This window comes from Pavona decussata, unplaced genomic scaffold (assembly GCF_977016875.1).
Source record: "Pavona decussata unplaced genomic scaffold, jaPavDecu1.1 SCAFFOLD_170, whole genome shotgun sequence".
NCBI classification, from domain to species: Eukaryota; Metazoa; Cnidaria; class Anthozoa; order Scleractinia; family Agariciidae; genus Pavona; species Pavona decussata.
In genome coordinates, this window is record NW_028145581.1 from 259,368 (window position 1) to 277,454 (window position 18,087).

General features: G+C 38.6%; 1 protein-coding gene across 1 annotated transcript; it reads right to left on the reverse strand.

Annotated features, from left to right (window-relative positions):
- Nucleotides 1-2,024: 2,024 nt before the first annotated feature.
- Nucleotides 2,025-13,726, reverse strand: LOC146463978 (uncharacterized). The gene is made up of 4 exons (XM_085083766.1): nucleotides 13,648-13,726; nucleotides 5,975-6,164; nucleotides 5,227-5,345; nucleotides 2,025-4,151 (listed from the first exon to the last, which is right to left on the reverse strand). The coding sequence occupies exons 1-4, from the start codon at nucleotides 13,669-13,671 to the stop codon at nucleotides 3,927-3,929; spliced, it is 558 nt and encodes a 185-aa protein (XP_084939892.1). The 5' UTR covers nucleotides 13,672-13,726; the 3' UTR covers nucleotides 2,025-3,926.
- Between the last annotated feature and the right edge of the window lie 4,361 nt (nucleotides 13,727-18,087).

An 18,087-nucleotide genomic window follows, 5' to 3' on the forward strand; every position in this document is an offset into this window, starting at 1 on the left:
GACAGGACTTGTCCATTCTCAATTCCTGATACTCTTTTGTATCTGTTCTGTTATGGCCAGTTTTAAAGAGTTTCGTCAGATACTACGATGCTGATCTTATTACTGATGAGGATTTTATAATCTTGTACGAGTTGTGTTCTTCACGAAACCCGGATTTTGCTGATGATTCGTACGATCGCTTTTACTTGGATAACATGAACGACGACGAATTGAAAGCCGAATTTGGAGTAAGGAAAAGGGATCTTCCAACACTGACTCAAGCTCTTAGGATTCCACGCTCATTTCAACTTTCTCGGAGGAGCGTTCTAGAAGGTATTGAAGGCTTTTTTATGCTCCTGAAGCGACTTGCATATCCCTGTGGATATGGAGACCTCATTTACCGTTTTGGACGTCTAGTTCCCGTTTTTAGTATGGCTACAAATCATGTTCTCGATTACATTAACAATACTCACAGTCATCTCATAACACAATGGAATCACACAATGCTGAGCCCTCGTGCTTTAGAAGTATACGCAGAAACTATCCACGGAAAGGGGACTGCATTGAAGAACTGTTTTGGATTTGTGTACGGAACTGTCCGACCTATAGCTCGACCAGGTGAACACCAGCGTATCATGTATAATGGGCATAAGCGAGTGCACGCTTTAAAATTCCAGTCACTCGCCCTACCGATTGGACTGATTGGTAACCTATACGGACCAGTAGGTAAGTGAAAATTTTTTTTTCTTTTGTTGGAATCCAGCCTGCAGGCTTACCTTCTTCTCTCTCATTTACTTCCCTCCAGTTCTTAAGAAGCCAGCCTACAGTGCAATCTTGTAAGCAGATCCTGCTCCATTTTACTCTAAAATAGATTCTTAAGACCAGCCTCTCATTTTGAAGACTGAATAAAAACAATCGGATCTAAATAATTTCGATGCAACAAGAAGTGTGAAGTAGTTAAAATAATAGTAATAAAAAATTATGCAAGGAAAATGGAATGTTTTCTCATCCACCTGTACCCTATATAAGTGTTATATCGTATGGGGAGATAGGGGTAATTCCACTCTAATGTTGCAACTTCAATCTTTACATAATAAAGCTGCAAAAATAATATTAGATTTGCCTATTGGATCATCTGCTGGTGAGGCCTTGAATAAACTGAAATGGAAAACTCTCGCAAGATGTAGGGCCGAGCATAGTGCAACATTTATCTATAAATGTTTGAATAACTTATTTTCTCATCGCTTTAATATTGAATTCAATAAGGATAAACATGATTTTAATACTAGATGTAAAAATAATATCCGTAAGAGTGCATCTGGTAGGAACTGGGGGCATTGCAATTTGGACCTCGACAAATTTTGACTCAAACGATTGGAATAAATTAGACCTTTCAATCAGACAAAGCCCTCCATTAGCTTGTTTTAAAAGAGTGTTAAGAAACGTAAATATTCTTTAGTTTAATTTTTATATATTCATATATTAGTCTTTACTTTTTTTTGTTCTTTTTTTTAATTTTTGATGACTCTTTTGTAAATCATTTATTAGTGAAATTGATTTCCTCAATAAAGATTATTATTATTTATAAAGGTCATGCTTTCACATGGTATATTGACCCCTTATAATGCCAAAACCAAAAACATTATTCATAACCAAAGCCTGTATATTATTAGAAAATAGGTCACGTGAAACAGATTGACTTAGACTCCATCTAAACAACAAATATCTTTCTGTAGGTTTGTAATAAGATATTCTCTTTTTATTCTAAAGGGAAAGAGGCATGATGCCAGTATGCTCAAAGATTCTGGACTACTACAAGATCTTGAACAATATGCATTTTTAACAACAGGGCAGCCAATGTGCATATATGGAGACCCTGCCAACCCCATAAGGGGTTCATCTGCAGGGCCCCTTTAGAGATGCTTACCTCACTCCTCAGAAGTAGCTTTACAACCACTCAATTAAAAGGTGGACTAAGCAAAGTAGAGTATTATTTGAGAATTAGTGTACAACACTTGCTTGGAACAGCAGAAAGGCACCAGGAATCTTTGTAGCTCTTCTTTATTCTTTAAGGAACAGGATCTTCCCTACGTCAACTCTACAACAATTCTACTCTATTCTACGAGTATCACTCAAATCACGCCTTACTACATAGTGTGCTGTAAACATGTTTACGACCGTAATTTAACCAAAGCCAGATGGTCCCAACCAGAGATAAGAACTGGTTTTGCCAAAATACACTTATCAGAAAGAACAACACAACTATTCTAAGAAAATAGATAGAAAGGGAGACCAATCAGGCTGATACAATCCTTGAGTGTTTTGCCTTGATTTCAATCTTCGACGAGGTCCAAGCCAATGTTAAAGGAAGTAGCACACCTGTCCACAGCACAACTGTTAACTCTAATCTTTGAACAACAGGAAAATGTAAAATAATCGGGAAAATATCTATCAAAACTACCGAAAGGAAATAACAAATGTATTCTAAAATTAAAGTCGAAAATGCACCCTTACTTTAGCTTCACAAAAATAGTATTTTTAGTATAAGCATACCAAGCAATACCTTTACACTAAATCAACACTTCGGATTGGAAAGCGCTTAGGATACATGTATCTATGCTGTCTATGTCAACAATATTCAAATTTCGGTCACAGAGGTATTTTCCCGTAAGCTTTGCTGGGATATTGGCACTTAACAAGATGTCTTGAGCATTTTCAATGCCCAACAGTTGTTCAATTTTCGTGAAAGTTAATAATTAATAGCTCCGTTTGACTGCCGTATACAGTAAAACTAGTAAATTGTTTTCTTTATTTCATTAGCAACTTGAAGAACTTGAAACGTTTTGCAGGAGATAGTTATACCTCCAGGTCCAGTTGTTCAAAGCCCGATTAAGCTAATCAAGTTTAATTATTAATGAGTAAGGATGTTTCCAAAGGAATTTTGTCCCCTTAAGTTTTGACTTCTACTTTTCCCTAGCCCCTTGAATTAGCTTTTAAAAACATTTTTAACAGTTAGAAAAATGAAAGATGTCTCTTAACTTTTAAACATGCACGGATGATTAGCGTTAATCGCCTTTTGAACAATTGAGCCCCGGTTAGTATGCGATGTTTTTCTCGTAGGCTAATTTCCAACGTTCACAAAAGCATAATTGTTATCAACTCTATTGACACACGCTTTTCCAGGAATGTTTTTAAAGCCGTTCAAAAAACCCGCAGCCCGTGTTTTATCGGGTCTAAAACCACTCGGGCGTACCTCGTGGTTTTGACCCGACAAAACACTCCTGCTCGTCTTTTAAACATTACTTAGTCTACAGTCGTTTATTGGCCTGGCTGCCACGAGTCTGTATACCTCAGCCGTAGAGCATCTGAACTAGTAATAGGGTGGTCAAAAGTTCGACTCCTGTGTCACTGACTGACACAAAATACCTCTATCATTTATTCACCAGACAAAACATAACATCACTTTTTTCTCAAACAAATATCTAGTTAGCCTTTCATGGATACAAGTTTCTAGCTGTTTATATTTGAAATGCGAACGGTCAGCAAAAGTTTTCTTAATTGAAAGTGATGCGTCATCATCTAAAATAGACCAAAAAAATAATATAATAAAAGAACGGCATATCAAACTTGACTTATTTGAAAAGAAACAGGAACATAAAAACACAAGGCCGGTATTACCTAACTGTTGTGGGGTTGAAAGAGACCCTCCTTAATCCGTCATCTACAAGGCTAGCATAAACCTTTTCTAGCATAAGAGCCCATTCCAAAGGCAACTCGGAATGGCATGACCTCTCACTAACAATTAAACTAAATTAGCACCTAAGGGGATTACGAAATTATAACTTTTGTAATATGTGGGAAAATATGACTCATTAACTAAGATTGTTCCATAATTATAAACTGTTCAATAGCTTCCCTGGGCGTTCACGAACCAATTCTTAGGATAACTAACGTCTCTGCCTTATAAATCTACAAGATATTTCTGAACTAATATTATCTGTCTCTATAAGAGATACGTTTTCACTGCAGTCACGGGTTACTCCAATGCACATCGTTACGTTAACAAGAGTGGGTTGGTATACGAATCGTCCTTTGTTGCCATCCCTGACAGGCTTCTCCATGAACACAAAAGCCTGGTCACTTGTACTTCCAGTACGTCTGCATTGGTGTTGCTGTGAATGCAAGTGGAAATGTTATTAAACGTACTTAAGAAATGTTAGAAATAAATCAGCGCTCTTCTAGGTACTCTTCTAGTGACCGAAGTGTTAACTTGTCAACCATCAAACGAATAAAAAATTCACCGTAAAGGGATATATTACCGTGAATTCGAAGAGAGAAGGTATACGTATCTTAACCGTCAATATCTATTCCCACTCGAAGTCATTAATAATTCATGACGAAAAAAAAAAAAAGTAAATTACTACCGTGAAGGAAGTTTGGAAATGTGATCTTAATTATCATAAAATTGGTGAGCTTTTACTTTGAATTTCTCCAAAAATTATTTTATGTTTTGAGAAGATATATCACACACTCCAAAGACTGTTTCTTTCAAGCACCTAAAAGTTGGTTGAAAACCTGTTTATTAATCCACTTCTCGGTGTCTTGAAATTTGATGAAACACCCTCCCTTGTGTTTTATATTTTACGAGAACGTTTGGCCAAAAGTTCCCAATAGTGTCTGGAAGAGGTTTGTATCACTGATCCATGAATTAGCCAAACCTGAGCGCTCAATTTGTGAAATCAGATGCAACCAAGTGGTGCAGATTCCGGCATTTCACATTAGCTGTCAGTGGTGACTCGAAGTCACAGCCAATATCCCAAACTTTTCAAATTAACCAGATCAGGCAAATCTTGCCTGATTTGTTTTGAATAGCCGAAAAAGTTGAACACTGAATGATGAGCTCACAATGCCCTCTTTGACATTGACATCAGCTTAACCAAGGCTGGTAGTTTACTGTCACTTTCGCCCAAAAGCCACAGGGCCAATGGGCCTAATACGCGAAACCCTCCTCTCCTAAATTAAGATGTTTTCAACGTATTGTTCCTTAATAATGGTCTTTTGCTGGAATGACAATATACTATTGTTAAGAAACATTCCTTAAGATACCCCTTAAATTAGGAGGGCTCCGTCAATCTGGACTCAGTCTAAAAAGAATTAAAAAACGACAGATTTTGGGGGATTTTTTAGAACTTAACGGTAAAGTAGAAAGTAACAGTCTGAGAGTTTTTGTTCATGAGCGTGCCTCACCTCAAACACAAGTTTCCAATCTTGATTTTCTTTTGCTGCTTTCAGTGCGTACTGAATTCCGCTGCGTGGGTCAGTAAATTGAATACACCGCCTTCCTTTCAAATTCATTATCTGAAATCCTTAATGAAATAGTATTTAATTGCTATTAAAGACATCTTTCAAGGCTTCTATTACACCATAATCGTTTGGAGACGGAGGTTGAACAATTATATTCTCCGAATCTTCTATCCTTGTGAGATGATCTCAGGACGGGGTACTGTACATTACGTGCTCAATAGAGCGGTTATCAATTGAGAGGCCGAGTTTGCTTTGGTTTTACTTAACAGCGCTCTGTGATTGGCTGGCAATTTCCTTTTCGGATCCCTGGTTAATCCTCGTAAGATCTACTTTTCCCGCATAGTAATAAGTCTTTCAAGGCTTCTATTATACCATAATCGTTTGGAGACGGAGGTTGATTATGTTCTCCGAATCGTTTCATCCTTGTGAGATGAACTCAGGACGGGGTACTGTACATGGCGTGCGCAGTAGAGTGGTTTCCAATTGAGAGGCGGAGTCAGTTGCTGTAGTTTTACTTAACTGCGCTCTCTGATTGGCTGACAATTTCCTTTTAGGATTCCAATAACCCTCGTAAGATCTACTTTTTACGCATAGTCCTAAGCTGTACAAAAATATCTCTTTATAGGAGGTGTCGTCCTCAACTTCGAGCACACAAATTTGTCGAGCTTACCAGTCATGTGCGTGTACTTACCAGTGTTGGTGAATCTTTCCCATTTTAATGTACATCGGCGCTCTCCAGAAGAAGCTGTACAAACTACTCCAAGGGCACTCCCATTTGCGCAATTCAAACGTTCTTCTCTGAAGACGGAGCTAAGATAATATGAGTTCTGAGGTTTAGGGTTGACCTCCAAACAGGCCGTCAACAAAAACACGACCACAGCCTGAGAATAGAAAGATACAACAGCGCGTGTAAAATTACAAGTCAATAGGGACCTTAAGATTGAGGTTTGTTTTCGTTTCCCGCAAACCAAAAACTCTAAAAGTCACGTGACTTCGATCCTGCCGTCTCGTTTGAGGGTCAGGTTTCATCGTCAAGGACACTGTCTAGAGGTAAGTGAATTACGGCAGAGTTTTTCGCGGGTTTTAAAACTATAAAGCGACGTTTAAACGTCAAATTTACTGTTTTTAAAGAGTTATCTCGATGAATGAGAGATTTGTTTGATTCAGTTACGAGATGACAAGAATTAAATTTAAAACAACAACAGCTACCTCAATACTATCCTCCTTGCAGCCGCCATCTTGTTTTCCTAAGAGTAAGCCATGATGCGTAGGCAAAAAGTAACCTTCAATCTTAATCCCGGATTATGTACATAGAGCGAACTCCGAACTGCAAACTGCTTGTCGAGGTTTGCGGTTTGCGGTTTACAAAGGAAACCCTTAATCTTAAAGTCCTTATTCACTTCCAGTTGGACGTGTACTTGTTTAGTGCAGAATCTATTCAGTGACAGTTGTAAAGTGACTCAAAAACCAGCCTGAAATACGTCTGCGTTCGCAGCCTGAGTAGACCGTGAATGTATGGACCGCTCGAGCAAATTTCCTGTGACAAGTTTCAGTAACTATCTTTGTTGCTCGTGTTCGAATTTTAGCTGACAAATGCATTTGCTAATAACAAACCAACGCACTAGTTTTATGTGTCAAAGGAAAAAATGTCATGTGAACTTTTGATACAATTGTTTTCTCTCGTGTTCGGAAAGCTTTTTTTTTTTTTTGTTTTCCAGAAAAGTTTCCCATCTAAGGTAACGTTATCATGAGGCCTTCCTGAGGGAGGGGTGGAGGGGGGCAAAATGGGTAGGAAAGGCTGACTTCTTTCATTCTAAGAAGTCAGTAGAGACAAAGACTTCTGACAAACTGTAATGAATGCATTTACAGCTATTTCAATTAACGTTGTCGGTTCAAAGCATAAAGCTAAAAGACAAGACCGAAAGTTTACGTGGGATTTTTATGAATAAATTCTTCAAAATCAGTCATGCCTGGAAAAAACAATAGGTTGTAATTAGCAGTACAATGACCTGCACGTGCAGGGATGATTTTGATGAAATTATTCATAAAAAATAATCCCACAAAACATAGACTGAGACTTAGCTTGGCCTTGTTTAGCTTTGATCACAATATAGGTAAGCCATAAGCCCAGAAAGAATCAAACTTTCCTGTTTTGTTTACTATACCGTGCTGACTGGGTCCTGACTATTTGAGGAGCATGTTTATCCCAGCCGGCCGTGGGGCATTTGCACCCCACAGACTCTCCCAACTATAGAGCCTCTAGAAATATACGCAAAAAAGTGAGGAGATTATACATTTGGATATTAGAGCTCAAGAGTTGGCGAACATGTTTGTTCCCACGGGTCTTTTCAAATAACTTGTCAACGATCGTAGTCTTGATCGACAGTTAATGAAGCTACTACTTACATTTCTTTATTCTTATATTAGAAGTGGAAGAGGAGGCAGGCTTCTCAGACAACAATGGATGTGCTCTTTCCGTTGCGTGCAATTGTCACTGTTACTTATTGCGTGCAAACTTACAATCTTGTTATCTCCAAATCGTTTCGTGATGTTTTTGTTCTTATATAGTGGGAGGTAATAAGGCTGTCGTTATCTGCCTCAGCCTTAAACCCGTCAGTTGCATCTGACGCGATTCCAACAATTCGCGTGATTAAGGCGCGTGTTTCAATCAAGACGGGTCGAACCATAGTTCTTTCAGTTGGTAACTGCTGAAGAAATTGTTTCAGAAGCTGATGAATTGATCACGAGAATGTCTCAGTGCTGTTGTCCTTTGTTGTTGTTGTTGTTGTTGTTGTTTTTTTATGGAATGAGAACTTGCCTTCAAAGCGCGGTTTTCTTTTCTTTTCTTGTTATATTTACAAAATCAATATAAAAAGGGAAAAAAATTCCTTCGCGCGTACGCGCCACTCACTATTATTCTGCAAACTGGATAGCTACCATCAAAAATTCAGAAAACTAAAATGGATCGGATTATCATTTTTTTTTATTATCATTATTATTATTTTTTTTTTTTTACAAACAACATCAAATGGTCTTTGCCGAGCATTTGCAAAGTAGTAAAGTACAATTTCCAAATGATAGTGAACCTAACCGCAGACTCAGTAGAAAAGTCTTCTGAACACTGGACAGCTATCAATAAACTTAACAAGAATTGAAAAAAAAAAAACATTTCTAATACGAACATTATTAGATGGTCTTCAGTGCAAGCATTTGCGAGAATCGGCGAGCATAGCGTCTTCTCTCTTGTTACGAGTACGAGCATTGTTCAGATTTGTTTTGCGACTCGACCTACTCAAAGACGAGCAGGTAGCGCTTTTAATTTGAGAATTACGTACTTTATCAAAGAGGTCTTTTTCCGGTTCAATTTGGCGAGTGGTCTAGTGTGCTTAGCGGAGTTTCTCACTTGTGTTGTTCCCCAGCTGAATTTACCTAACGGACTCTGCATCCGAGTGAGGTGAAGTTAACAAAAATTACTGCAACTAGCGCAGTTCACGCCGAGTGAAGCAAGAAAGCTTTTCTCGCAAGGGAGATAATTAAATCTAAGGAACCTCTCGTCTAAAAAAGGGGATACCGAAATATCCCCATGCCCGTGATAAGCTTCCTTGCAAAACTTAAGTCATCTTCACTTATCGAAAAAATAAGCTGTGCATGCATTTAGTCTGCACTTCTGTTTCCCACGTCGACTAGGAAGATCACTACGGTTCTAATGCTAAATACATCCCTTTTTAAAGGATATCAATTTCCGCTCCATGAAGGCCTCGGTTCAGATTACCTCGCAGCTCCTTTAACAAAAATTACCACCCAGGTTGCTACTACATGAAGGCAGAGAATGGCGACTATCTTTCAACATCTGCAACATGCATAGTGCATAATAAAAAGCATCTGAAAATCTGTCATCAGTTGACATGCTATGCCAACAGCTAAAGGACCGTTTAAACTAACAAGCTGATAACTTTACGAGTATTGGCAAGAGGAAAGGTAAATAAACTAAAATTACTGACCCGAGACTCAATGAATGATGCATGACTTCCGGTAGAATTCTGCCACTTCTGTTCGCAAAGAGTTGACATTCAAAACAGCCCATTTATCGATCTCGGATTGACTTCATGATATTCCCCACACCATTTCCGTTATGTGAAAACCCCGGTTCTTCGTCACCCAAATTCGAGTTCAACTGCACATTACGGCAATCACTATTCAGTACGCTGAATCCGTGAGTCGAACTCTTCAGCTACCAAGCACAAATTTTTCCCTTTAACACTTACCTCCGTAGCCGTGTCCGAGAACAATTTACAGTTTGGGCGGCAGAGCCGACCTAAGAGTATAGGAGGCGTAATTTGCTTCTCACGGCTTCGCTGCTCGTGCTGGTAGCTCGACAGCCCAGACTTTCCTTCGCCCTCGGGGGGAGGGGGGAGGGGAAGACCCTCATATGTAATTGAGGGGCGGGAATGCTCGTCGGAAATTTTGAATTAGACCCGTAAAGGAGCCCAACCTGGGCGTGGCCAAAGCTTTTTTGATCGCTAAAAGAGACCATTTTAAGACAAATATATATTTATATATTTCATCGCGTGCGACTATATAATGGCGTTTTGCCCAGAACACCCTAAGTTATAACAAAATCCGAAATTTACATCCCCAAGCGAGACGACGGATAGAACTTTCACTGGAAGCAAAATCCTCAGTCTCTTATGCACTCTCGCCCGCCTGATGTTGGATGTGACGATGCGCGGCACGTCTCCAGTCTTCGCGCTCTGAATGGTAGTCATAATCGTTTTACGGTAAATAAAAAGTTTTTCACGGCGTGTCTTAAAGTATATAATGAGGCAGGTTCTGCTGTAGAATGCTTGAAAGTTATATCTTTGAATTTTGCCAGGATATAGTGATCGTAAACCCCTAAAAACAATCGGTAGTATTTCCATGACCGTCTAGACATATCATGTCGGACGGCGCAGTCAGTGACTTGACCTCATAGCACGATCAAAGATTTTTAAAACATCTGAAGCTAATCGATAACAACAACTTTCCTCCTGACCAAAAGTTATTATTTGTTTTGGCCCAGCGATCGGAAATGGCAGCATGGACAAAGTTAAAAGGGCAATTGACGGAGTCCAATGCCAAGCCATTCAAGCACTTTCTTGAATTATTCTGATTTCCTTAGAAACTCAGGATCTAATACAAACGTCACTCGGACTGTCACGGAACTCGAAGAAGCGTGATCAAATTGAATTTCTTTGAATGTCTGCCACGCAAGGATTAATTGAGACACAAGAGCGTGGTACGTTAATCAATGGACATGTAGTACCGATTGTAAAACCGCAATCAGTTGACAAATACACTATACCCCACCTGCTTTCCGTGCACCGCAATCCGGCTTCCGATTGTTGACCGTCATGTCGGCTTATCAGCTAAACGACCGAAAATGGGATTTACAATATGAAGCATATCATGATGCACTAATCCACTTTCTTTCTAGTGCCAAAAGTGTCCGCCTCATCCGTTTCGTCAATATTTGTTATACTTACGGTGAAGTTGTAATCGGTGCTTGGGCCAAATTGTCCTTAGATTTTACAAAGAACGAATGACTTTCCCAGTTCCTCTGAATAAGGCTAGGTATACGGATCTTTTCATACGTTGAGCATAATAATTAGACTTGACTCATGCATGAAAGCTTCAACCTCTAAATCAATTAAGTTTGACAAATAGCTGAAGCAAATAGATATGCAACTTTTCATCTGTCGGATGTAAAACTTGAACTATGAAACTGAGAATTATCAGCCCTGTTTTGGTCTAAAGTCTAACAACGAGGCTAGGAAAGGTGCGCGAATATTTGTTTTTCCTAAGAGCTCACATTGCAAAAAATGCAGAAAATTTTCAGCTTTCTGGTTTTAAATTCATTATGAGTCCTCCAGAAAGACAACAGGGCGAATTTAAGGGATCAGTCACCGAATAAACAACAACAACAAAATAAGTAATCAAGATATGATAATGTAAATCAAATTGTTTTATCTGCATTGAGTCTTTTCGAAAATGCGCGAGATAACAGAGCTATATTGTAGGGCGAAATCAGAGACAAAACCTCTTTTCTTTTTTTAGACTTTTCTTTCCTTTTAATGCAATGTTCTTAGAAATTATCCAAACCAGCGAGATATTGCCTTAAACAACACCTGTTTTGACTAGGCACTGTGCCTGAGAAGTGGGACGTTACCTTTGGGCCCGACTTTGCGTTTTCATTTTTTTTTTTTTTTTTCGCACAGCAGTTGGAAACAACGACTAGACCGCAAAAGGAAGTAGAGAAGGCCAAACCGCCTTTATTAAGCTAAGTTTACGTTTAAATATTTTACAATGATTAAAGAAACGGCCGATCTCAAGCAATTTACCAGCTGATGTTCTTGGTATTTCATGTATGGGATCTATGAACCTACTGACGCAGATATCACGTTTTGTTTCTCCCACTGACAGTAACCGCTTTCTACTGCAACTCTTTCTTAGATCAGATACTGAAACAAATCAGGATGCAAATTAAGAGCCCAAGGGGTTCCTTCACAAAATTTGTGACGTCCAATTCAAATCGTCAGAGAAAAATCACATTCCAATTACAACAGATGTACTTGCAACATACCAAAAAAATCGAAAATTCCCGAGATTACCAACGCAATTTGTAAGCATTGATTCCTAAAAGTCTATGTCCAGCTTTACTTACTGCAGAGATGAGTTTTTTAAAAATCCATTCAGTTCGTCCACTTGTCCTCAGGAACCTCAACTGAATAGGTCAATTCGGCTCTAATGTTAACAAGGCACGTACATGAAATGTTGTTATAATGGTCTTCGGGTTGGTATGTAAAAATGATTCCGGCAGATTGTCTACAGCTACGTATCACGAATTATTGTCACGGATACCGTCTTCTTTTAAATACACCTAAAAACCAATAAGGTAAAAATCATGACTCGTGCTCACACAGAAGGTGTATATTTCAATGTAAATGACAGCTGACAGACGCCTTTTCGGTGTTTAAGGCATAAAAAGCTAATTTAAAAAGATAAGTTTTCAGTTGAAAGATTTAAAATACTGCAGTGATCTAGATTTCCGTATCGCAAGAGGTAAAGCATTTCACAGTGCGGGAGCCGTGCCGGCAAAAGACCTATCACCAACTGATCACAACATTTTCTCACGAGGAAAGCCTAGTTTAATTCCATCATTTGAGCGTAAGTGATAACACTTGAGTTATGTGCATGCACTTACTTTAAATCACGTAGGCAATCTAAGAGTATGCATAACTGACTCACTTGATATCTGCCTCATTAGCTGGCGCAGTCAGGACTTTAAAACGGGAAATAAAAATGAAGGGATATACTGCATAGCATGAAATGCTTTGCAGAATCTGAGTTTTGTTCTTGCATTTTTTGCGATTTTGACTTCGATCCTTATAAAAACAAACATATCCCTAGGAATACTGATACCTCTCTCAAGACCGTGTTTCCATCAGTACATTGCGAAGAAAGAAAACTTTCCAGTGCAAAAAGTGAGGAAAGCCTGTAAAAAATATCCATATAAAAGCCTGGGGTAAGATTCACCAAGATGTATCCTAAGTATTGTATAAATATTGTTTGAATAAGTGAACGACCATCGCAGTTATGTGCGTAAATTATCCAGTTGTTGCTCTTCTTCCCAAAGGAGAAAATGTCAATTTTTAGTAACTCGAAGCGAAATTTGAAAAAAAAAATTAAAATTAATGAATCAAATTTACAGGAGGAATATCGCGACGCAGCTTGAACAAAAACAAATCTTTTGTTAGTTATCGGTTTCTCCAATGATCGCAATGAACAATTCGATCGAAATAAAATCTTCATCGATGATATTTATAAATTATTACAAAACAATCCCTGATTAGCTAAGCTTTGCGAATCGATTGATAACTGCCACACAAAAAGTAAGCTTGGGAGACTCTTCAGTTCGGCTTGTCATAAGGTATCTTTCATGAATCAGAAGTTAGGATACACCCTAGGAAGGTTCTAAATTTTCCTCTTTCTGTTATATCTTGAGAGAAACGCATGTTAAGCCTTGACATAAATCCCTTTCGAATATAGACCTCTCATGCTCTAATTGTGCTAACTGAAAGCTAATTGTGCTAATTGAAAGCACCTCCTAAATTTTTAAGAAAGCTCTTAGCAAGCTTTTTACGAAGACTTCCTAGTCTAAGACGTGCCTGCTTTAATTTGTGAAAGTAGATATTTTTTTTCACTTGGCAAAACCTTAATATGTCCTGCGAAACACCAAAAAAATCATAACTCCCAATATAACCAACCTAAATTGTAAGCCTTGATTTTTTAAAATCTAACAGTTAAGCTGTCTAGCCGTTTACTTACTGCAGAGATGTGTTTTAAATCCATTTAGTTCGTTCACTTGTCCTCAGGATCCTGGATCAACTGAATAGATCAATTCGGCTCTAATGTTAAATAGGCACATACACGAAATGTCAGTTTATAAAGGTCGGTTGGCATCAGGCTTCCTGTTCAAAGAGTCATTGTTACTGAGAGGACTCCACCTTCTTCAACATGTGTAGAATCCGGTTTTAGAATGTTCCCACTGAAACTATATTTGTGGAAATGTAGCTTGTTGACAGATTCCCAGTTCCGTTCTAGGAAAAACCAGGATGGTGAAGCCGATTAGTAAAAACGTGATCCACAGAACAGTTCTTGGCTTATTGTCCAGGAGACTGTAACAAAATTTTTTTTTTTTTTTTTTGTTTCATGTTCATCCGGTATTTTATTGACTTATTTGGTCGTTAGTTTACTTTGAAGCTTAACTTTCAACGGAAATAACAGCTGATAAAAAACCAAAAGGATGGTCATCCAGGATGAGCAAAATCTCCTCCAGAATAGTCACCAAGTGAAAGAGTCGATCGATATAAATTAAAATAAACATTAAATCAGTAGTTTCACTGAAAACAGATGACGGATTACGCGCTCAGTTCTCTACTTGACTACTCTACTTCTAGCACAGACGTTCATGATTCAAGGACGGCAACCGGAAGTCGAAAGTTTCCTTTTTTGGCGTGGTTTTTCTCCTTACCACGGACAGGAAAAGCTCTTCTTGATGACTGTGGCTTGTCGTTACAAACGCGATCACGTGAAAACCCTCCAAAAAGGGAAAAATTCAATTTCCGGTTGCCGTCTGTGGCTGAAAAACGTCTGTGCTTAAGTTCCCTAATACCCCTGTTGCGACGTCCCTTAAAAGTGATGAATTGTTCATTTTTCATGTGACGTTATTTCGTCACCAGATTTTTATGACAAATACGTTATTTCTCCGACCCGTTTTCAAGTCTTCCCTATATCATTCATGTCCGTACGTTTTCATCAATTTATCATATCGAATGTATACACTCGATTGAAAAAACGTTGTCACGTAAAAGGTATAAACTGTGAACGATAAGACTCAACACCTTCCTGGGAAAATGTTCTTCTTGTTAGGAGATAAAGGCACGTGCGGCTTTTAGGGTATAAAATTTTACAATACTCGGTATCTCTTCAAGTTCCTCCTTTAAATCTAGCCTTCAGGAAACAATATACAGTGGAACCCCGTTAATACGACCACCTTCGGGCCGTGAAAATGTGGCCGTGAAAATGTGGTCGAAATAACGGGGTGGTCGGATTAACGAGGCTGTAAAACTAAGGAAATGACTGCACTTTCAATTCGTTCGGGGCACAAAAAATGGTCGTAATAACGAGGTGGTCGTATTAACGAAGTGGTCATAAAGCTGGGTTCTACTGTATCTACAACAACTACTAAATCTGTATCTCTATTTTTGACGTTGCATGCTATTTTTTCTCAAATGTTTATAGATCGTTTCCCGTCTAATAGTTTCAACCGTAATTGTATCAACCGTCTCACATTCTTCAAACATTATATGTTATTGTAGCAACTCTGTAATGAGGAAGCCTTATTCTATAAGCCCTAAGGCTTCCTCACCACTTTCTCTGTAATATATATCTTTTTTACTCTTATTTTGCCTATTTTGTAATGGGTGAAATAAACAAACTTGAACTTGAACTTGAACTTGAACATTTCTCGCGGAAAAACGGAAAAAATACGTCTCTTTCTCCATTTTCGAAAAGCAATCAAAATATCTTGGTTTGTTGTTGGTTCTCGTCCTTGCTCCGAGAGGTTTTTCTCCGATACTCTGGTTTTCCTCTCTCCTCAAAAACCAACACTTCTAAATTTCAATTCGATCTGGAAAGTGTCCCAAATTAGTGCTCTGCGCTAAATACATTGACACTTAATAAAGTGATTGATTTATTTTATTTTATCTGGACACTCCCTTGAAAACTAAACCCATGTTCACTGCATGACTGATACGAAGAGCAAAGCCATACCCAGTTACTAACCAAAATGTTCGGCAGAAGCACCTACAAATGAATATACTGGTTAGGTTTGTCGGAACAAGGAGTAGAATCAACCTGAACAACCTCAACCCACATATGAATGCGAATCAATGAATTGAACACAGGTCATGTTGGTGGAAGAAGAGTCGTCTCACTACTGCGTCATCTCTGGTCTCCTCATCGAGCGAATTCTCCATAACTCGAGTCATAAAGATTGTGTTGTGCCAGCTACTTAATTAATACAGTATTTCCTGTTTTTCCTCTCACATTGATATTTACAAGCGTTATATTAAAGCTAGTAAAATTAGTAATTAACACAAGACATTTTTTTATTAGCTTTTTGTAGCAACCTTCCAGTAATTCGTTTCTCTGCTCAAACTGACTTGGGTGCATACTATTGGAACAATTCTGGCTATTTTTATCCGGGTTCAGTTATGACAGAATACACAGAATATCAGTTACCAAAAGAATACAATTCCAGGTCTTCCCATTAACACGAAAAGCTTCCCAAACGGAACACAATTTCCCTTATTTTGAGCGAGCTGTATTCCGTTCATGCCGCTATCGGTTTTCAGCATACTATTCTCAGTTAATTTCAAAAACCAGGATAGGTCTTAAAAGAACATGAACACCGTGCATTCCGTGTGTTCGGCAGATTCCGGAATCATGAGTCTCAAAGAATGTCCCTTCGGGAGCGCACGCTTCGCAATCCGTCAGAAGGAGGTCCCGTCGGGATCTCCTCCGATGATAAAATCCGATGACTTCCGAGGCCCCCTTCGCGTTTACGGCCTAGATTCAAAATTTACGTAGTTTATACGCCACCAATAGTGCCCAGAAGCGCTTGAAAGCGATATGTTAACCGAAAAATTCGTCTGAACAAAATAATAATCTCTTTTACTTTTCTCGATACAAAATATATATTAAATGCGACTTGAACCTCCTTTTCAGAGATGACGGTTCAGCTTCAACGGCGTGACATCGCGTGGCAATCTCCCAAAAGGAGGTTCTCAAATCACAGGAAATGGAAAGGCTGAATATCATACAAAGGGCAAGCCAGGTGAAGCTCATATATGGCGAAAACTTTCTGTTCGCCAAGTTTTTTGAAAAAGGGAAAGGACTGGAAGAGATCGAATTTAACATTCTTTCAATTTTTATTTCAATTGCTATTGTCTCCGCTTGCTTGTGTTACTTCTAAATAAAGACAACTGTTCGACTGATATCCGGCTAGCAAACAAGCACTCTTAGCAATTTTGCCGAGATCATTTTCTCTTGTACTGATCTGTACCTATATTCGCCAAAAAAGCCATTTTCATAAAATTGCTCTTTACCGTATCTGAGATGTTTTTGTTTTTCAATGAAAGAGTTCGGCTCCTTCTCTTTCTTTACTTATTTCTTGTTTGAATTTTAGGACGAATATTCATGCGGATTTGTTACATTGTAAAATGAAATGTCATTCTCTAATCTATACAGAATTAAATAATATACTCTAAATCAGAGCTACTGCATCTAAATTATAAAGGAAAACTGAAGTGATAAAATTTTTCTTTGAAAAAGGTTCTTATGAAATAAACGGGCTTCGATGCCTCCTCTTTCTCTAAAGCCTTCTGACACTTTGGGCACAACCAGGTGGCATTGAAACCTTTGCAAATCATGTGAGGAATGGTAGGTACACATTTGGAACAGTATTCAGTTGTAGTAGCCGTTTCAAACTCCCTGAGAATGGACTCTGCTGTTTTGACATCCCTTACTAGACCAGGCTTATCTGAAAATTTCTCTACAAACAAAGACTTACTGAATTTAAATTAAATTTTTTCGACGTTTACGAACCTTGTAAATGCTATTACGAAAAAAAAAAAAATATGAGTAACTGGAAGAATTTTCATTTGATTACGGGAAAGCAGCTTTCCAATATTAATCTAGAATGAAATCAACAGACGAAATTCCCGCCTTTGTCCGCGTGGCTCAGCGCTCAAATCAGTCAACCAGAACAATTGTTAGTCTTTCCATTTCCTGTGATTTGAGAACCTCCTTTTGGGAGATTGCCACGCGATGTCACGCCGTTGAAGCTGAAATCCGTCATCCATGAAAAGGAGGTTAAAGTTGCATTTAATATATGTTTTGTATCGAGAAAAGTAAAAGAGATTATTCTTTTGTTCAGACGAATTTCGCTTTAAAGGGCTTCTGGACACTATTGGTGGCCTATATACTACGTAAATTTTGAATTTAGGCCGTAAAGGCGAAGGAGGCCTCGGAATTCATCGGATCTCATCATCGGAGGAGATCCCGACGGGACCTCCTTCTGACAGATTGCGAAGCGTGCGCTCCCGAAGAATGGGCCCTTATGCCGCCGATACCAGGCATAAACCGGAAGCGAAAAAACTATTTACCTAGAGCTATAAAACTCTGCGTGGATTGATTTCGTTC